The sequence below is a fragment of the Carassius auratus genome, chromosome 11 (assembly GCF_003368295.1).
Source record: "Carassius auratus strain Wakin chromosome 11, ASM336829v1, whole genome shotgun sequence".
NCBI classification, from domain to species: Eukaryota; Metazoa; Chordata; class Actinopteri; order Cypriniformes; family Cyprinidae; genus Carassius; species Carassius auratus.
In genome coordinates, this window is record NC_039253.1 from 9,745,925 (window position 1) to 9,768,012 (window position 22,088).

At 35.5% G+C, this 22,088-nt stretch overlaps 1 protein-coding gene across 1 annotated transcript; it reads right to left on the reverse strand.

Moving 5' to 3' along the window:
• Nucleotides 1–1,000: 1,000 nt before the first annotated feature.
• LOC113110979 (protein kinase C delta type-like) lies at nt 1,001–19,735 on the reverse strand. Its single transcript, XM_026275327.1, has 16 exons — nt 19,583–19,735; nt 11,571–11,697; nt 11,169–11,435; nt 9,697–9,862; nt 8,635–8,666; nt 8,307–8,392; nt 7,224–7,353; nt 7,013–7,113; nt 6,762–6,849; nt 5,730–5,860; nt 5,476–5,649; nt 4,472–4,563; nt 4,279–4,341; nt 3,495–3,822; nt 3,277–3,405; nt 1,001–1,719 (listed from the first exon to the last, which is right to left on the reverse strand). The coding sequence occupies exons 2-16, from the start codon at nt 11,677–11,679 to the stop codon at nt 1,561–1,563; spliced, it is 2,055 nt and encodes a 684-aa protein (XP_026131112.1). The 5' UTR covers nt 11,680–11,697; nt 19,583–19,735; the 3' UTR covers nt 1,001–1,560.
• Between the last annotated feature and the right edge of the window lie 2,353 nt (nt 19,736–22,088).

Here is a 22,088-nt window from a genome sequence, read left to right on the forward strand (position 1 = left end):
AAAGATTTTATTTTATTTTTTAAAATTAACAAGTAACATCTAAGAAATAATTTAGGTAACAGGACAGTATATTTATAATGACGCTTCCAGCCACCGTTAAAATATAATCAAATATATGTACACAGTAAAGAAAATAAGACAGCATGTTTTCGATCATTTCATTGCCTTCAGAAGATTCAGATGTTGCAATATTATGTTGAAAATGTGTTTTGCTGAATTTTCCCAGACAGAACTGAGTGAAAACCTGCGGACACGAATAAAAAGTGAATTTTATCCAAAATATTTTACATTTATTTTGAAATAAATGTATTTAAAGCACAGATGGGATATGGAGGGACACAACAATGCAAAAGTGTTTCCGAAGTATTTTAAACATTACTGGTATATTTATTTCATGTTAAAATTTAGTGTTAGCCACTGGGGGCATGTACAAATGCTTCAGTGTTTTAGTTAGTTTTTTTTTTTAATTATAATTTTTACATTTGCAGTTAGATTAATGTGCAGGACACATTGCTTAATAATAAAACATATTTAATAGTTAATTGTTTTTGCATGTTTGTACCTATAATGTCCTGGGGACAGAAATGGCACCCATTCGAGGAACGGCACGACAGTAAAGCCAAAGCCAAAATTAAAGTTAAAGAAACCTTTAATGGTGTTGAGTTCTGAGGAGTAAATTCAGTAAAAAAAAACATTATTACCTCCAGTATCAGCAACAGTTCAGAATAATATACATATATTGTTATATACAGTATTGTCATTAAAATACCGACATTAAATAATAGGACATATATTTATACTCTCACTTGCTTAGGAGATGTATATCCTCCACCCACCAATATAGTGTACCAATATACTACCTATTACAGTACCATAAAAGCAACCCTATATATAAACAATATGTCTGGCAAGACATTCATATTTGTAGGTTTTCATATTGAAGAGGTTTTAGGTTCACCTACGCTAGACCGCCATTATAGATCCATAGTGAAAAAAACAACACTATTCTGTGCACGCTCAGCTCACGCTGGCAATATCAGCATCTTATAATTACAACTCACACTGTAGAACAAAATCAACAAGAGAGGACAGATACAAAAAAATAACCACCAAATTATCCCACGAACAAACCTTAGCACGAGATTCTGTTTAACAATAAAATGTTGTATGAGGGAAAACAAAAAGGACTCGAGAGTGTTAAGAAGGCCACTATTCAATCAGATTGCAAAGTCCCAGCATATTATACAGACTAAAATATACATTCCCTTTCTTTGGGTTTCTAAAATCCCTTTTTGTCTTTCTGTTTGGATGTGTGATAGTAAGGGTATCATTTAATCACATGAACATTCATTAGAGATATTACAAGAACAAATATAGTACATCATCAAATAAAGTTTTGATTTAAAGTTTTGATCAATTGATTAAAGAAGACATAAATACAGCATTATCTATTTGGACCATCCAGAAAGTATAACAAGTGTAACACTGGTTGAACTCCTGGCTCCTATGCGCCGTTTTGATTTGAGTTGGGCAGGTTTACAGGATCCTGGTGTGAATGTCTTATTTTTCCATAATGGTCTCCATTTTGGGGTTAATGAAAGAGAAGCCAGCAAAGGCAGACTGGTCCATGGAGTCTATCAGGTTCTTGTCACTTTGAGAGAGACGGGGCTTCTCACTGAGGAACTCCCGGTCAAAATTGCTACAGTCACTGGGGGATTTCTGCAAGTAGAGGAAGAGAGACATCAGAAAATATTCCTGAAGTCACTTTCGAGATTGTTGAAGGGGTCATATCCTTCATTTTTTGTCTGGTGTGACGTGAGTAGAAGTCTTCAGTGTCACATGATCTTTAAGAAATCATTCTAATATGCTCACTTGTTCCTCAAAAAAACATTTCTAATTATCATCCATGTTCAAAACATTGGTGCCGTTAAATATTTTTGACAACATTTAAAATGACAGATTTTTAGTGAGATATATATCTTTCCTATCACCTAATGAATAAAAGCATGAATTTCCTTCAACACTTACTGAAAATTTCACGAACATTCACATATCACAATCACAAAACAATCAACACTTTAATGTGCTGCTCGAACTATTAATATTCCACTGTTAAAAAATACATTTGCTGCCACCTAATGCTGTGATTCTACTGAAGTATATGCAGAGCTGCAGGTGCTACACACAGTCGAAAAATAAGTTTTGTAAGCAGTTACGGGAATACTAGTAAGAAGAAATAATAGGGAATAGTCAAATTTCTGAATACCAAATAGGCACTGATGACGTATACTGTAAATGACATACTATATGCACAATAACTTTCTGAACTTTCTGGTTTCTGAAAGTTCCAGTATTTTTTTTCTGTTGTAAATCTCTTCTGTTGTAAAACTCTTATCTCAACAGATTAAGGAAAATTTGATTGCTCGTGACATGATCTCTTTAAAAGAGATTTCCTGTTATTTTAATGTCATCATTAGAGCATAGATAAGGCAAACATTATTGGTTTATCATTAACTTCTTCACAAGTTTTCAGCCATGAGCACTTCATTAGCTTAACAATTATGACAGATATTTTGCTACTGCCTTTTGTTTCAAAGTACAGCAATAAGCTTCACATTTTGTATATTTATATTGCGTAACTTTGAATCGTGCAATGAATTCAACTGTAAAATGAATCATGCATGTAAGTGAAACTTCTCTTAACACCATTCACAGCAGTGTTATTTTAGTATTATTAAAAATAAAAATAAAAATTAAAATTAAATTAAATTAAATTAAATTAAATTAAATTAAATTAAATTAAATTAAATTAAATTAAATTAAATTAAATTAATGCATTTAGCAGAAACTTTTATCCAAAGCGACTTACAGTGCATTCAGGCTATCAATTTTTACCTATCATGTGTTCCCGGGGAATAGAACAAATCGAACCCCCAACCTTGCGCTTCATAGCGCAATGCTCTACCAACTGAGCTACAGTAATCCTATTAACATTATTTATACACTTTTATACTAGTATATATATATCATTTTGAATTTTTTCATAATTTAGTTTTAATTAACATTTTAAGCTTTCCATTTTTTTTTCTAATAACTTTAATGTATTTTCATTTCAACCCAGGAAGCATTTAAACATCTTCATCTAATATTTACATTTTATTCAAATTCAGCTGTATATCAATTAAGGAAAGCGTTTTATAGTAAAATAAATACTATAATAGTAAAAATAGTTTTACTATTACTTTAATAGTAAAATAAATCATATCAGAATCATACCACTTTTGGCTTGAACGGGGGAGACACTTCTCGTTTCTCCAGAGCAGGCCAGTTGATTGTCTTGAAGAAGGCGTGTCCGCGGATATTTCCCACAACACCTAGCCGTCGAGTTGGATCCCGTTCAAATAACTGAAAATGTAAAAGACACAGATTGAAGGACTCCATAAAGCATCAGTCCTGAAAGCATTCATTAAGATAAATCAATTGGTCAGACTCACTTTCTCCAGCAGGTCTTTGGCCTCTTTGGTAATCCACCGTGGGTAGTGAGGTACATCCATGCGGATCGACTCAAACAGCTCGTCCTCATCATCGCCCTGGAACGGCGACTGGCCAATCAGCATCTCGTAGAGCAGCACGCCGAACGACCACCAATCCACAGAGAAACTGTATTTCTGTCCCAGCAGGATCTCGGGAGCAATATAATCTGGCGTGCCACAGAATGTGGTCGCTCTGTTTTCTCCAAGCATGTTCTCTTTGCACATCCCAAAGTCTGCAATCTTAATATGTCCATCCTTGTCCAGCATCACATTGTCCAACTTTAAATCTCTGATTAGAAAAACAAAACAAAAATTGTGCTTCATATGGACGTTAATTTGCATGGCAATTTTCACTGTATGAAAAAGAACAACTTTTTTCTAAATTACTTGTACATGATGATAAAAATAATTACAGACTTGAAATAGGAAATTGAAAACAGTAATATTGTAAAATATTATTATAATGTAATGAAATGTATCCCTGTGATGATAAAGCTGAATTTTCAGTATCATTACTCTAGTCTTAATTCTGATGAGTGATCTTTCAGAAATCCTTCTAATGTGTTGATACATTTTTATTATTATCAATGTTAAAAAACAGTTGTGCTGCTTAATAATATTGGGTAAATTGTGATACATTTTAGACATTAGATATAAGAGTGACCCTCAATCTCACAAAAAAAAAAAAAAAAAGATTTCAAATAATCAAAATAAGAGTTTCTTCGGCAAGGAACACTCATTTTACCTGTATATAATTCCTTTAGAATGGAGGTACTGTAGTCCACAGATGATTTCAGCAGCATAAAACCTGTGACAAGAAACAGGTTTGACCAAAACACACAAAAAACCCCCATTATTTCTTGATAACGGAAGATAAACAATATAGTAGATATGCTACGGCAAAAAAAGATCATTAATTCAGAATGGATGACACTCACGTGGTTCTGTACAAATCAAAACGGCCCTTATCCTGAATGTGGAACATCAGATCTCCTCCATTCAGATACTCCATCACGAAAAATAAGTGCTCCTGTTGATAAACACACAGATCATCATCATTATTAAGTTACAAAATATTTTACTGGAAAAAATGACAAAAGCACATCACACTAATATTGTGTTATTCATATCAAAAATTTTCCGGACTGCAAAGACACATTGATAAGCTATTCCTAAAAAGCTGTATGTTCATGGTATAGCATGAGATCTCAAACAGAACCTTTTATTTTGTGTTTGCAACATTCCATGTCATTCTCATAATGCTTGATGTCAGACCTATTGTCCCTCACACATGCCAAGCAGGCTGACGTGCTGCTCAAATCCTGAAAGTCATGGAAACTTTGCATGTGTAACGGGGGGAACGAGTTCTGCAGCATACATCATGACAATGGTAACAAAACTTGGTTCCTGCAATTGCTTTACTGTAACCGTAGCACTACGTAATTTGACTGGAAGATATTTCACTTTGCACAACCCCATTCCATATTCATCAGTCATTTTTAGCAGCACTAATATAGATGTTATACATACAATGCAGTCTTTTAGATAATCATTGCATTGCAATTTGTATAGATTACTAAAAGTTTGGGGTTGGCAAGATTTTTTTAAAGAATGTTGGAAAGAAGTCTTTTATGCTCACTAAAGCTGCATTTATTTGATCAAAAAGAAACAGTAATATTGTTGAAACATTACCGCAGAATTTGATGGCAAAGCTGGTTTTCCGATTTTGGTGCTTACTGTCAACGTTGAAAATATTTGGAAACCACACACTTTTTTCAGGATTCTTTGATGAACAGAACATTGAAAACAACATCTTTTGTAACATTACAAACATCTTTACTGTCACTTTTGACCAATTTAATACGTCCCTGCTGAATAAAAGAGATCCCAGACTTTTGAATGGTAGTGAATGTAACACGTTATAATATGGAAGGACGCTCACCTTCGACTGAAAGGTGCAGTAGAGGTGTGTGAGGAAAGGGTTTTCCCATGCTAACGCTAACACTCTTTTTTCCACCATTGTGCACTCCACGTCATCATCCATAAGCACCACATCCTTCTTCAGGGCCTTTACAGCAAAATATTCTCCCCTTCCTTTGAGCTCAGCGAGAATCACCTGACAGAACATGGGAATTGTTTAAAGAGAGGACTCCATAACAATACAATGCTGACATCTGTATACTGCGTGTCTCTTACCTTTCCAAAGCTGCCTTTGCCTAGTACTTTGTGGAAGACAAAGTTGTTTACGGAGACGCGAGATGTGATGGTGGTGCTGTGAGGGGCAGGGGTCATATCGTCCCACAGTTTTCCATACTGAGAGCCCTCCGCTAATATTTGGAAACACAAATATACATATACACCAATGGCCACATATTAATAAACACAAGACAAGGTTACAAATAGATAAAAATTTCTGGTATTTAAAATAAAAAAATGTTAATTGAAATAAAATAATATGTAAAAACCAGTATTATTTTAGCCAGTTGTCAGGGCAACTTTTTTTTTAACTTTGATTTAGTTTTACTTAAAGCTGCGGTAGGGAACTTTTGATGCTCTAGCGGTTAATAAACAGAACTGCTTGCGTCTTGCGGAAGAACATCGTAGCCATTGTGTACTCGCTTATTATATACATTTTTTTACATTTTGAACACAAACAAAGTTACGGACCGCAGCTCTGATTGGTTATTTTTTACCGGGAGCGATGGAGTTTCTGCAAATGGCAATAGAACCACTGGTAGGAGCCAGAGGAGCTTGATTTTTTTCACAGATTATCTGTCTCATATTCTACTGTCAGGACATAATGACAGGTTTAATAAATATTTAAAAAATATTTTTTTACAAAAGTTCCCCACCACACCTTTAATACTAAAATAGCTCAAACTAAAAGTGAAATAAAAACAAATACAAACTTGGATATAGATATAAATAACATAAATGTAAATTATAAAATAAATGAAAAATTACACACAAAAAAAACACAAAATTACGAAAATGAAAACAGAAAATAAATTAAAAAAAATAAATAATAATAATTGTTATTTAATTTAATTAGTTTAATTCTTTTTTTTTTTTTTTTTTTTGTAATTAAAGTTTTAAATGTGACATAATTGTTTGAATACATTTTGGGGCCACTTCATATTCAAATGAAATCAAAGCTAATCTAATATGAGGTACCAGAATTAAAGGAACCAATAATGCAGTAGGAAAAATGCAGTAATTCAAACTCACCACTAGGGTCCCCTGGCACGTTTTTATCTATGGCTTGATAGATTCCAATTTCTGACAGAGTGGGATCTGGACGCTTTGTGGAAGATTTCTAAACACAATAAGTGAAATAGCAAGCGTGTTAGATTTGATCAGCTTTATTTCTGAGCTTTTATTGCATACTGATGCGTACATATGAACCCATGAAAACCCCAAAATAATTTTACTGCAAATGTCTTGAAAAGAAGCCAAGGCTGATTGGTTGAATCATTTACCAGGCTAACTTGAGTCAAAGCCTCAGCCAGGAGCTTCTGGTTGATTCCGCAGAGGTTGGCAACCTTGCTCTGGCATTTATGATGAACGTTCATACTACATTCTGAACAGAAAGAGTAAGTTGCATTAGATATTAACAGAGAAGAAACCAAAAGACAATGAAAGGGAAAAACTGATGTAAGACAACCATCAATAAAACAACATCGTTCTTACCTTCACACTTGAGGCCTTGTCTGACCATTCCCCACAGCAGACTCCCACAGTGATCACAGAAGGTCGGGCTCATGTAGTTATGGGTCTTGAAGCGATGTGGCATGTCGATCTTAAAGCGCTCCTTCTGAAACTGCAGATGTACAAACAGGCCATCAGCACCAAGCACCACAGATGCAACACCTACAACACCTCATGGAGCCCTTTCTAGAAGAGGTCCTGCCTAGCCACATAGATCCCAGAGCTATCCGAGACTCTTTACAGAGAGGCTTTACAGTGTTTAGTTTAGTTACCCCAACATATTTGAGACACATTTCCAATATCATGGCCTTCTGTTGAGTACTGACAGACTCTGATCCTTGCTCAGTTTGCTATTAGTGTTGAAAACTGAAGGTTCAGCCATTTGGAACTTCAAGTGAATGTTTCTTCCTCTTATTTAGTCCTTGTTAAAATCTCACCCAAAACAGTTAAGACTGGCAGCAGAGATATAACAAATTAATGCATTTAGATTAGTGTTCCTGTAGCTCATTGGTAGAGCATTGCACTAAGTTTGGGGGTTCGATTCCCCCGGAACACATGATAAGTAAAAATTGATAGCCTGAATGTACTGTAAGTGGCATTGGATAAAAGCGTCTGCTAAATGCATAAATTTAAAATTTTACATTTAGATACTTTGTTATGATATTCACAATGCAGAGTCATGACAATAGATTTATACACACACGCCAAGTCATAAGTCTCTTGCATCTCTTTATGCATTTATTTGATAAACGATACAGTAAAACCGTAATAATGTAATACTATTGTAATATATTTTTAATGTAATTTATACTTGTGAAGACAAAGCTGAATTTTCAGCTCTAGACTTTGTCACATCATCCTTCAGAAATTATTCTGATAAGCTGATTTGGTGCTCAAGAAACATTTTTTATTATTATCAGTATCATTTGATACACATTATTGTGTTACTATTTTTGTGGAAACCATGATACATTATATACACAATATACTGTATGTTAAATAAACTGACGTAATATTGTAAAAGTAAGTATTCTTTTACTTAATATTGTTTTCACAAATGCTTACCATTGTATCTCGACTGTTGGTTGCTGTTCCCGTGCATCTCCCTATGATCTTATCAATGCACTTCTTGTGAATAGCAGCATTGCATTCTGGAAAAGAGTAAGGTGTAATGTGTGCAAATTGCCTTTTAATTAATTTAATAGTACAAAAATATATTACAAAAAATTGATTTCAAAGAACCCATTATATCAATTCCACAGGAAGATCATTTATGTGCCACGTAGAAAAAAATCAAGTCAAAATGTAACATTAAACAACAACAACTACTATAACGTGTGTGCTCTTACTGAAAACGTCTACAAAAGTTTGAGAAAACTGTGAAGATACTTACGCCTACATTTGTAGCCCTGCTTGTTGAGACCCCTGGAATGCAAAAAGAGTGTGTTTGAGTACTGATATTTGTACACAAACGGTGATAATGGACTGTTTACTTTTATTAGGGAGAATCTGGAAGCACTGACTCTCTGCAACACATAACATTTATATACTGTATATAGTGTGAACAAGGCACTAAGGCATAGCAGTCTGTCTCACACTGCACAGGAAGAAGACAGCCTGAGGGACTCTGCTTAGCCAGCTGAAATATCAGAGGAAAATCCAAGAGTGCTTGCACACACAAACACAGATGCTCTCCAATGCTATGACTTACACACAAATCACACACTAAGATTGTTGCTGCTAGACTTCTGGCTGCTTGAGATTACTTCTAGTTATGCCTACGCGAGATGCAATTTTGAATCATTTTAGATGTCTGATAGTGATGAACTAATGTTTTCTTGTCTCCCTGGACTAACCTGTTATAGTACGCCAATTATGGACTATGCGTGACTTTGACTGAGAAGTACCTTGCTTGAGGGCACATCAGAGCTGCATTGTAATCTCAATAAATTGTTAGTTTCTGGGTCATTCCAATTTGGTATTGAACCTGCAAGATTTTCTTTCACAGCCTAGGTCCCAAACCGTTATGATAACACTGTGCAAGCACTGCTGTTTCTAATACTTGGAGTTAAGGGTTTGAACAAGCAAACGCCAAAAATTAAAGTATTATGTGTATAACTTTGCCTATTTTTTTTTGCTGTGGATACCTCTTCAATTTTTCAATGGTGGATTTAAAAATGTGAAAAAGTGCAAACAAGAACAAAAATGTATGTACAAGGTTTTAAGTCATATCTAGAGACCAGTGCGCAATGTCATATATAATATCATAAGACTTGGGTTCTTCTGGTCTAGAATCAGCCAAGTAATTTACTACTAAAGCCCTGGCAACCACACACAACAGCCCAGCATCATAACGACAAAAGGGACACAATTCTTCTGAAATCAAAATCTGGTTATTAAATGGCAGTTTTTACTGTTACTATTTACATTTATATACTAGTATTTATATACTAACCACACAAACTCCCTGCAGACCGAGCAGAAGGTGGGCTGTTTGAAGAAGGTGGCTGTGAACTCGTGGTTCTTGATATAGTGAACTTTGGCCTGTTTGATGGCTCCTCTCCTCCTGTTTATTGTGAGAGCGCCGTCGTCCTCTTTCATAGCCATTGAGGCCTTTGAATCTGCAACGCAGGTCAAAACAGGGTCTTTTGAAATACATTTCTTTTTACTGAATTAAAATTAACTTACTTGCACATCAATATAAAATTATATTGCTATATGATATTTCCTCCTAAATTAAAAATTGTCAGAATTTTTATTTCTGGAATAAATATGCCAGTGGGATATTTATTAGTTCCACTGGCTTTAAGATACTAAACATATTTATATGGTGCCTTCAGAATTTTTATAAATCACCATCAAGTCATTTCCTCCCAAGTGCAGCAGAAGTAGCAAAAAAAAAAAAAAAAAAAAACTCTCATGGGTTGAGATTGATGATTTTACCCTCTTTGTCTGTTGCCACAGAGTGTTTCACAATATTTGACACCAACTATTGTTGAGTTTAAAGACAAGTCTTGACAATATCCAATAAACATTCTTAAAGTAAACAGTTAGATTCAAAAAGCAAATCTGCTATGGTATTAAAAAATATATAAGATGCCAGAAAGAGGACAAGCATGAAAATATGAGTAAGATGGATGAGTAAGCAAAGACAGGGCAGATACCAGCTGACATTACCAAGCTGGTATCTGAGGGTGGTGAGATAATGGAAAAATAGAAGACTGGATTTAAAGAAACAGGGGAAAACCAGAGTGGAACAAAGGCAAGCAAACGAGTAGACACTACTTAATAGAAATAGGCCTTCCATAGTTTTAAATTAATGTTTCAAAAATATTCGTTTTTGCAAATCAGGACATAACTTGGATCAGAAAAAGTTCTCTATTCATCTAGTCATCTATCAAAATAGATAAAAGCAAAAATTTGGAAATCCCAGTTTACTTTTCAAAAGTTTGGGTTCAGTAAGATATTGATTTTTTTTTCTTATAGAAATGAATACTTTTATTCAGCAAGGATGCATTCAAATGAGCAAAGGTGACTGTTAACACAGTTATAAATGTTATAAGTATGTTAGAAAATATTTAGATTTCATATGATTTCTGAAGGATCATGTGATCCTGAACACTGGAGGAATGGCTGCTGAAAATTCAGCTTTGTCATTTCAGGAATAAATTGCATTTTAAAATATTTTCAAACAGAAAACAGTTAGTTTAGAAAATTGTAATACTTTTTCAAAATATAATAGTTTTAAAAACTTTTTTTTATTATAGTATAACATTTCAAAATATTTTTTAAATAGAGTTTTTACTGTATTTTTGATCAAATAAACACAGCCATGATGAGCATAAGAGACTTCTTTCAAAACACTATAAAATCTTATTGACCCCAACTTTATACTTTTGAAATGTATATACGCTTGCATGTACTTACCTAGGTCTGAACCCTCTAAGAATAACTGGACAGACATCATCACCTTCCCAGAAGGCTGCAGGTCGACCCAAAACTCAGCACGGCCATTTCTTTTTTTGCAGCGCTCAGCAATGACAGAGACCCCAACCGTTGCCTCCGACAAAGACTCCTCTGCTGTTTTCATCAGGACCACCTGTATGACACGGCCTTCATAGATATGTGCGTCAAATGTGGATTTCCACGCAGGGTACATAGTAGGCTTCCTCTGGACCAGTGTCTTCCCCCGCTCTAGGTGGACAAAGAGAGGAAGAAATGCTATTTAAATGATGATGCCAGTCCTATCGAGCACCGCATACTGTTTATATTTTGCAGACAGTCACAAAAAGTGAATGTTACCTTCCTCTGTTTAAAAGCCTCACTGACCTGTGCTGAGGGATTCCTTCATCTTGATGGCACAGAACGGTTGCTCTGTCATAGTGGGAAGGTCTCCCAGTTGAAAATCATTGAAGGCAATCCGCAGGAACGGAGCCATGGTGAGATATCACTCTGCCTACATACAAGAAAAAAATGGATGAAGTTCATAGGTTGCTGGAGGTCGGCAGATCTCTCTCACTCACAGAAAAGTTTTGTCTCATAAATAGCAGAAACATCACTTGCTTTGACAAAACATTGTTTAGAGATATGCTGTGGTAGGCAAAGAATGTAATGCAATATTTAAAAAAGATGACCAAACTTGATATGTGTGATGTGTTCATTCTTATATACAGAGAAGAAATTATGAAATGTATGTATTTTTCATAATTTTATTATTATGCTAAGAATATAATTTGTAATAAAACAAATCCAAAATTAAAAACAGAAGGACATTTATTAGACTCGAACGTTTGAATATTTTGGATTTTACTCAAAAAAAAAAAAAAAAAAAAGTTATGTTTTTTGGAAATAGCAGGTTTGGGATTTTTATTTATTTTACCAAACATTTTGTAAGAGCAGTAACACTGTGAAAAATTAATCTAATTTCAAAAAACTTTTTCTATTTTAATACGTTTTTAAAAGTAATTGTATTGCTGTGATGGCGAGGCCGAACGGTATTGTACAAATAATATTTTCCATAACTTTTATAACAACTATTCATAAAACCCCTAAAGATTTGCTAAGGTTTCAGGATTATTGCTTCAGCTTCCTATATTGTGAAGGCCAATACTTGTGAAATCTACTTACATCACTTTCACTGCTGCTGACTAGCTAGTCTTATTTTCCTAATAGGCACAATTGCAGACTAAAAGCTAAATAATGTGTTATTTTTCATAGCCACATCATTTTCCAATCCCACCCCTCTCCTACTGGAATTACTGAACACACAATGGTTCAAAGAGCTTTGATGGGATTCTGGAGCACAATTGGCCAACTGCAGACCTTTACTTGGTTTCACAGTTTAATAACTGGGATTAAGAGCTCAGATACACACTTCACACACAATGGAAAATCAAATGAATGTAAAGCACAAACTCCAAGTGCAATTTTAGTAAATCTGTCACCAACCCACTACTTATTTAAATAATTTTAAAGAAATGTATGCAGCACTAACAAGATCAAATGCACTTCCAAAAATGGTTTGTTACTAAACAGGGTTCCTCAACACCCCACTCATCTGTCATCGGTCAGACAGACAGATAACTCCGCCCCATATTCAAACCAACATTTTGAAAGTACCACAGTGTTCATACTTTTCAGGAAAATCAACCTTCAAATGGTTTACTCGTGCTGTTGTTGCATATTAAGTGCTTAATACTGAAAAAAAATCACACTTTATCTTAAAACTCTGATAAAGCAGCTTTGAGTATCTTTATCTCTGCCTCATGACTGATTGCTGAAAGACAAATGTAGAGCAAGTGAATTGGGAACGTTTGTGACACCACCTGTGACGGCGTACTGACAGACTAATCGAGATGTATCCACTTGCTGATTTGCAAATTGCCACAGTTTTAGGCCAGTGGCTTCACACCAACAAAGTGTTGAAATCACTCAGATCAGTGACAATGACTGCAGAACAGGCCAACAGAAATGTAAGTCTGTGTAGGTAACAACAAACATAGACAGAGGACATGTATGTGGGGATCTCAGTCAAGACAAATGAAAAAGAAAAGTTAATCCACAACCCAAAATACAGAAGCTTTCATTGGGAAAACCTGCAGTTTTGATATTATGCTCTCAAACACTTAGTGTTCCAAAGCGTTGAAACTGCATGCCCTAAAAATGGATGGTTTTGAACTAAATCGGTGTCAAACACAGCATTAAATACTGATACTGATACAGGGTAGATTTAGATCATTGCTGGAGGTTGTGACAGAGCAATCCTCCATGAATTATATAATCATAAAATGGTAAATTGAGATAATTGGAACCAGCTTTAAAAGCTCCCACACAAACTCTCAAATACAAAGCGGAAAAAAAATCTGCTGATATTTGTTTTTATCTTCTCTATTCTACATGGTGGTGACGTGTTGTGTATTCAAACATGTACATCAATAACAGAGAGAGAGTGAGAAAGATTAAGGATAATCTGGGACCACACACACATAATATGACGGAAAATGCATTCATATAAACTAATGAAACACTCAGTCAAACATAAACCTCTTACACTCAAATGCATATGACTGCAGAAAAAAAAAAACGTTTCCCTGGAGAGAGTGGAAAAAATGAGCACATGCAGCAAGGGAGGGGAAGGAGAGAGAAAATGAGGAAAAACTAGAAAGGGGGAGGGCAGAAAGAATGCACTGAGAAACACACTGGAAGTTCAACATCCAGACTGTAAGGCTATTCAAATACAAGACTGACAGCCTTACTAATGTAGTGCATTCTTCACTCCATGTCTACAAATCATGTTTTAAGGTTATAGAAAAGACGTCATTGCTACAAGGTTTCATCATCTATTTTAATATGAAATGAATACGTGTGTACTGTGTGTGCATATCTTTTCAGTAGCCTCGGTTCCCTCAGCGGCCCATTAATTTGTCAAGAGAGGTCACCTCCCTCACACCCAGACCAGTTGCTGCTTAATTAACACACATCCCTCTGGTATGCCTATGCAGACGTGTGGTAATGTGTGCATGGCACTACATTTAACTCTTTTGATGTTAAAACTGGTAACCACCATACTTCTGTGCTAAACAAATGTAGCAATGTATTATGATCCGATTACACAAAAATGCATGCGATATCATGACCATGAATTAGATATTTGTTTCACTTTATTGATTTGTTACCTTGGTTTAGGTGATGCTTTTTCATTAAAATAATGTGTTTGTAAAACGTGGCCACAAATGAATAAATCATGGCCACAATATCTATTATGTATATCTATACAATATGTCATGTGTGGGGCTACATGTGAAGTAGTAATTTTTTCCATTTTAAATAATTTCTTCTATCCCAGTTTAATGTGCAAAGATAGCTCATGTTAGTTCAAAGTTACATTTATCTTTTTGCACACATTATAAACTTTACAACTTCACGTTTCATTGAGATAAAGGTAAACAAAATTGGGCTTTCATTTGAGGCACTAGAAGCACTGTTACTGATCTCACTTTTAAAAGTTTATGACTCACAGATTTCACTGCTTAAATCTCCATTCTGATTGAAAGCATTAATATCTAAATTTTCTGGCTTTATTGTTTCTGACCTTTCACTGGTTTTATCTGTTGGACGCATTCAGTTTTTCTTTCTGTGTGATATGAGTCTCAAGTCACACAGGCTGTGTCTGTTCTGGAGATCTGTCTCAGTGTGCGGGTGTTTTCGAGTAATTGGTGAGAATTACAGAGTGTAGTGCAAAAAAGACTTGCTCTGTTTGCTGTCCTGCACCAGACAGCTGCTCCGCTCGCTTTTTTTCTGAACTTCCTACACAGTCTCCAAACTGTTCTCGCTCAATACTGGGCTGAAAACATGCACATCATTTTCAGATGATCTCATTCTTTAACAGATCAAATGGAGATCAGGTTGAAACTTATGAATAGACTAGAAGAAAGGATTTTACCATTGAAAAAAAAAACACATTTCTCCTTCAATGCAGAAACTATACAAGTCTAAAAAGTGAAACTTAAATTGAAGCATAAAATTATAATTGAAGTAAGTTATATCCCATATTATAGATCACTGGAGAAGATGTGTTGGTAAGAAAGACACATTTTGACTTGGTTACTGTTAGCTTAAAAAACAAAACAACTGAACTATTCTGAATAAGAGTGGCTTGAAAACATCTATATATTTCAATCTAGAGAATGATTTGTACTTATGATACATAACACAGCTGCTTTTCCCTAAATAAGACACTTGTAGAGTTAGAAAGTGCGTTGTACTGCAAGATCTTTCATTGCTATGGTTTTTATTTCGTGGTATTGTACTCATCTGCATAATTGGCATGAAAAAAGGGTAGACTGTCACTTTAAGAACAGAATGAAACAAACAAACAGGTTAAGTTGGAAATGAGACTACGGTCATGCTATAGTGTGGAATGAACATATGGGGAATGAAATGTGCTACAAGTACAGGTATAGAAAAATGTTGACATGGTACAGAGAATCTGAAAGTTTATATAAGGACATCCATGATTCAAATGCACATGGGAAAACCTGTTATTCCGGATGGTGCAGTTGCATTTGTCTATAACCACACTTGTGAATGTATATGTGTTCATGGAATTACACACAAACAGTTGAGTTTGTAAGAGTTAAAGGCAGCATGCTGCTGTTTGTACTTTGCTAACATGAAGCAAAAATAATCCCCCAGCTTCCCAAAATCCCCCTCTGTGCATTGCAGTCTTCATAATACAGCTAAACTATGCGAAATCCTCAGATTGAAGTCTGAACATTTTTATTATTATCAGTGTTAAACATGGTTAATTTTTTTTTTCATATTTGCAAAAATATATTTATATTCATCATATGTTTTGCAGGGTTATTTGATGGATAGAAATTAAGCATTTATTAGATTTTTTTATAACATTTTAAAATTCTGCCACTTTAATCAATTTAATGAGTCTCTGCTGAATAAAATGATTAATTAATTTTTTTTTTTTTTTTATCTTTCTGATTCCAAACCTTTGTTCAGTTTTATTTTCAAGTAAAACAAGATTCACACTTTGCAAGTGTTATCTTGATTTAAGAAGCAGAAATATTTTTTAATTTGAGATAACATGCATCAATAAATTATCCACAAAAAGACAAGGAAAGTCCATTAAAAAGGTAAATAGTGTTAACATGCTTATCCTGTTAAAATCTAGTCTTTTTAGCAAATACAAATAAAAATGTGCATTCCTCGTTTTCGGAGTGAGATCTAGAATTAACTATGAATGTCTGCAGGTGAGTTTAATCAGTTACCGATCATTGGATAAAAGAACAAAAATGTAATTGTGCTAGTGTTGCATAACACCCACACAAAACCATTACTTCTCTACACATGTGTCAAAGGGTTAGTGGGTTAAAATAACACACATCAAGGAAGCATTTGTGTGCAGAGAGTGTGGCACGGTGAGTGAGAGAAACATGGAGAGCAAGAGATCAGTGACTTCAAGGTCAGATGAATGCTGAGTGCCATGTGACATTCGTTTTAGTGTAGCATTGATTTCTCACCCCTCTCTTCCCTTAGGCTAAGAAACAAGAGCCCCTATGCTTCTGTCTTTCTCGCTCTTGCCTATAACACACACACACACACAAAAGCACACAATGGTTGGTCAAGGTTAGTGTGGAAAAGCCAATTCCTCTCTGAAACAGGGCTTACTGTGTGACTTCCAGTTTGCTTACAAATGTGTGTGTGACATATTAGGCCTCAAATCCGTTCACTGCAGTGTTTTCGACAAGAATTCACACACACAGAAATATATACATGTGTGTGTATGTTGGTATGTCGAGCTAAAGCTGAAGCTGAGCTTGCCCCTGTCTGTCTGTGCAATAAGAGCGGTGTCCATTTCTGCCTTGTGCACACTTCACAAAAGCTACATTAATCCAAGACCAACAGAGAGCGGCCTGTGTGCTCGCTACCATAAAAGTACCTAACAGAAATGATACAACAAGACAAAATGAGCAAAGACATGCAAAATGTACAGAAAGTAAACAATACTGTTGGGTGTTGCACTCTGAGCCTCCATACAAAACTGACTTTGTGCTGTATTTGTGTTTGCCGGAGGCACTATGATGGAAAAAAACTCAAAACAAAGCCAGTGATAGGTTTAAACGCTCCTAATGGTGTCCGCTTGTCGTGCACATTACAGAAACAACACTGCTGTTGACAGGCATGTGGACGCGCACCATCATCGCTACATTCTTCTCCCCTGCAGTTTGGTAGATAAATAATTTAGAAGAGGTGCATGTTGTTGATTAAGAGCTTTACTAACATGTGCCTTCCGGCTGAGAACAGTGTGTAGATTTGGTTCACTGTACAGGTTGTGGACGTACAGTAGAGACTAATGACATATAAGCATTCATTATACAATGAAACAAAAGAGACAGACTACTTGAGTCTCTGGTTAATGTCAAGAACAAAACACCCAGTGAGAATGTGTGAAAGAGGAAAGAAAAAAAAAAGCATGGTGCAATATGGTGGCTTGTGTGTGTTTGTGCTTGAAAAGATAAAAAGATAAAAAATGATTAAGTCTGTGGTCAGTAAGAAAATGGTGCAATGCCGTGTAGCCAGTCAAAAAAGAGAAGCTCAGTTTCAGGGCATTTTAAGTGGGGATGTGCAATATATCTGCGATCATACTGGAACTGGAAAACTTTTTTAAATGATCAAAATTGAAATATTAGTTTTATTTATATTATTATTTTTCTTGGTCTGAAGTTGTCTTTGAAAATTTGGCTCAAAAATGTTTGATATGCCATACAAACTTTCAACTTTAAATTTGAACTTTTGATAGGGTACTCTTAAACTTTTACTATTCGTTTTTGAAGCTTTGATGAATGCACAACAAATTGTATGGATGGGAGTATTATTAATAATTAACTGTATTGCTATTATCAGATGAATATTAAGTCCAGTAAAGTGTAAAAAGCAATCCACTTGAGGCAAGACGAAAACATTTAAAACAAATATAAGTTGATGCACTACGTTTGAAATACAGCTGTGTCAACACCGGACACATGTGCATGACACATCATAACTAATAAAGCTGGTTTAATATCAGCCATCATATTGGTTATTGGTCATGATTTCAAAATAATTATTGCTGTCTATTTCAACTTTGGTGCATGCCTAAGTGTCAGGATGAAATAATCAAAAACAAAACATAAGCCATTTCTAACAGTTCTAACTACTCTGTAGATTTGAAAACCCCCAAGTAATACTCAACAGCCTGCAAATGTTCCAAATATGGAAGTACACTTTAGTAGCCTATATCTAAGTCTACTCTAAATTAGAAACAAAAACATGAAAATGACAAAGCATTGCCACCATCTCTCACATCGCAGATATTCCCCAGGCTCTGTTTGTTTTAAGGGTGGACGGACAGATCGTGCAGGAACAGTTGTCATACTGAATGCTTTGGTAAATAGTGTCACAGACAATAGTCTACGCTGCTCATTTTGTGGTGGCAGATAATGCTTTTGCATAAAATAAATAAACCAGCTTTAGAAAAATGGCACGGCTTTAATAACTAATAGGGTTGAGTCTGATCTTGGTAGGAAAATTAAATATATATATATATATATATGTTCACCTCTAGCCTCTGAAGAACATTGCAGTAACTATGGAAACCACGATTAAGACGCTTCTCAAGCGTTCGTGAAAGCGAATCCGACGCTGTTGATTGTATCTATTATTTTTAATTAAGCGAATAAGACATTGTCATTAAGACTAGTTAGTTTTGTATCTCCATTTCAAAGAACTTGAAAAACAAGACCGTAGAATAGGCCAACAGTTACTGTAATAATTGTGTATATTTTACAGTATGTAGGAGCCGAAGCTAAAAAGAGTTGGGAGTCTGCTCTTTCTATTGTGTTTACATAACTAAAGCAGCGCATTCTAAGAAACACTTTTCAAACAATCTACATACGCTTCCGCGTATCTGTACAGAGTAACTAAGCCGAATTAAAGAGAGGAGAGAGAGAGAATAGCTTATATCAAGTTTCTTTTCCTGAACTTGAATGTGTGGGAACACACGATACTAAACATTTAAACGACTTCCTGTTAAAACAAAAAGCGTCTCTAATCTCTCGTACTAAATGTCTAGAACAGTTTCCACTGAATCCGCTGGTCATGTGTCGCTGGATGCTCGCGGCGACCGAGAGACAAACATCGAAACTGCGACGAAATCTATTGGATGTTGGCGGACAACGTGGACGTTTCGTGTTATACATGTCTGTCATCTCTACGTTCCCGTGAGGCGGATTTGTAGGTACCCACAAATCGCACTAAAAGTGAAAAGTTGGAAGCACAAAACTTACCAACGTCAAAGTCCGAGATGTCTCAGTAAATCGTCTCTTATTCTCCCTGCTGCTGTGTAAACTGAGAGAATGAGCAGCGCGCCGTGTTTGAGGAAGTATTTACCCGCTCACTGGATCTGTGTCTGGGGTTTGACAATACTGGAGGAGTGACGTCGACCAGGTAGAGAGGGAGAGGGAGCGAGAGAGAGAGCGAGAGAGAGAGAGAAGGGGGGGGGGGGGGGTCTATCTATCTGTCTTTTTGTCTGTCTGTCTGTCCATGCTTTAATCTGTTTATACTGTTTATTATTCAAATTGTTTTATTTTGTGTTCAAAAGAAGAAAGAAACTCAAATCATTTTTGGGTGAACTATCCCTTTAATCTATCTATCTATCTATCTATCTATCTATCTATCTATCTATCTATCTATCTATCTATCTAGCTATCTATCTAGCTATCTATCTAGCTATCTAGCTATTTGTTTGTTTGTCTGTACATGCATTAATCTGTTTATACTGTTTATTTATTTACTAGTATTTACTATCGATCTATCTATCTATCTATCTATCTATCTATCTATCTATCTATCTATCTATCTATCTATCTATCTATCTATCTATCTATCTATTTATCTATCTATCTATCTATCTATCTATCTATCTATCTATCTATCTATCTATCTATCTATCTATCTATCTATCTATCTATCTATCTATCCTACTCATACTTTGAGTTCAAAATGTCTGTGAGAGATATAGAAACTCTATGATGTCATAGAGATTTAACAGGTGTGCACACAATCGAGGTCATCATTTTCTATTGAAAAACACATACGCACATATGTTTCTCATTTAACTGTACATTCCGCTACACCCCGGACTGGTTTATGAATTACCATTGTTGGTAGTTGACCTGGTGCTTTCATTTCCTGAAGGCAGGAGATTCCCGAAGGAAACCTTAGCTTTGGGAACTCCATAGTCCCGCCTCACACCAACACAAGGAATGGGCACAGACAAAACATATATCGCATTCACACACACACACACACACACACACACACACACACACACACAAAGAGGCAGCAGTCACATGATGCTGACTCTGAGACTGCCCCACCCATTCAATAGGTCTTTCAGTGGTGTATAAAGCTGTGAGTTTCAGTGTTTCTATATTAAGTATAATTTCTGTTTAAGCCACTATAACATTTAATGTGTAACAAATTAAGGTGTGTAAACTGCAATCCAATGGATACCATTATCATAGAAAGTTCTGAGGAATAGTGAGGACTCATTGCATTGGTTTATGGTGTGTGGTTTCACTTCTCTTCTGTTTTATAGAACTGCTTCTTACCAGTTTTTTTTTCTTCTCCTTTACTGACTCTCTTTCCTCCTTATTTTTCTCTCCTCTTCCTTTCTGTCTTATCCGATCCATTTTAATACAATTTATCAGTCTTGCCTAAGTTCTCTTTACTATTACTTCCCTCTTCTTTCCCTCTATCTTTAAAGTCTGCAATGAGTTTTAAATATGTTTGAGGTTTAGCAAAGTGGTGTTTCTACCTCACTGATCTGAAATCTTCATCTTCATCTGATCACATCTTCACCCAATCTCTCAGAAGGATTGGGTTTGAATATGAAGTAGCAACCCAACAAAATAACAACATTTATTACTGTACAAAAATGCCCTTAAAAGGAATAATTCACCCAAAAATTACAATGTGATGTGTATCTTTCTTCAACAGAAAAGATTTGGAGAAATTTGCTCACTCATGGATCCTCTGTTGTCATCTCACAGCATATTTGTTTAGACTGTTTTTGCTTGTAAATGGTCCTTGGTCTGAAAATCTTTTACACTGGAGAAAGCAATATAATGGATAGAGGAATAGTATTTAAGTTAGAATGTTCAAAATGGATTTTTTTCTTACAAACATGCAGCTTTTCACTTCACAGGACAATAATTGATGGCCTGAAGTAGTGTGTATTATTTGTGGACTATCATGATATTTGAACCGTCTGCTGTTTGAACTCTCGTTCTGATGTCACCCATTCACTACAGAGGATCCGGTGGCGAGCAAGTAATTAATTTATCCAAATCTGTTCAGGTTAAGAAACAAACTCATTTATGTGTTTTTTGGGTGAGCCATTCAACTTTAGCATGTGTCTTCTTGACCCAAAGATTTAAAACGATTCTTCACTGTCTCCATCGTAACAGACGTTAACAGGAAAGATGCTAATAGCTATGACTTCCCTGACTTTTCTGCCTAAACTAATAGGCTCTTGGTGAACTCACTCTCACTGTGTCAGTGAGGCTGATCACTGGGCAGAGTAGTGATTGAACGAGGGCCGAGTCTGTGCCAGTTTCTACACAGAGCAAGCAGTCTGTGAGTAACGACAGGAACCCAGTAGGGAGGAAAGAAAGAGGAACCCCCCCAAAAAGAACAATTCGGCTGCTTAACGACTGCTATCTATTCCTCAATCTGTCTCACTCTGTTTCTGTCCCTTCTGATATCTTTCTGGTATAAAACTGACAATGA

What these genes read in the sequence shown, in the direction of transcription:
- LOC113110979 (XM_026275327.1), bottom strand. Translation starts at nt 11,679, where the DNA reads ATGGCTCCGTTCCTGCGGATTGCCTTCAATGATTTTCAACTGGGAGAC. An exon ending in CCAACAGTCGAGATACAATG is followed by an intron (nt 7,354 to 8,306) that starts GTAAGCATTTGT and finishes GTACATCTGCAG; the next exon opens with TTTCAGAAGGAGCGCTTTAA. An exon ending in ACTGCACCTTTCAGTCGAAG is followed by an intron (nt 4,564 to 5,475) that starts GTGAGCGTCCTT and finishes GTTTATCAACAG; the next exon opens with GAGCACTTATTTTTCGTGAT.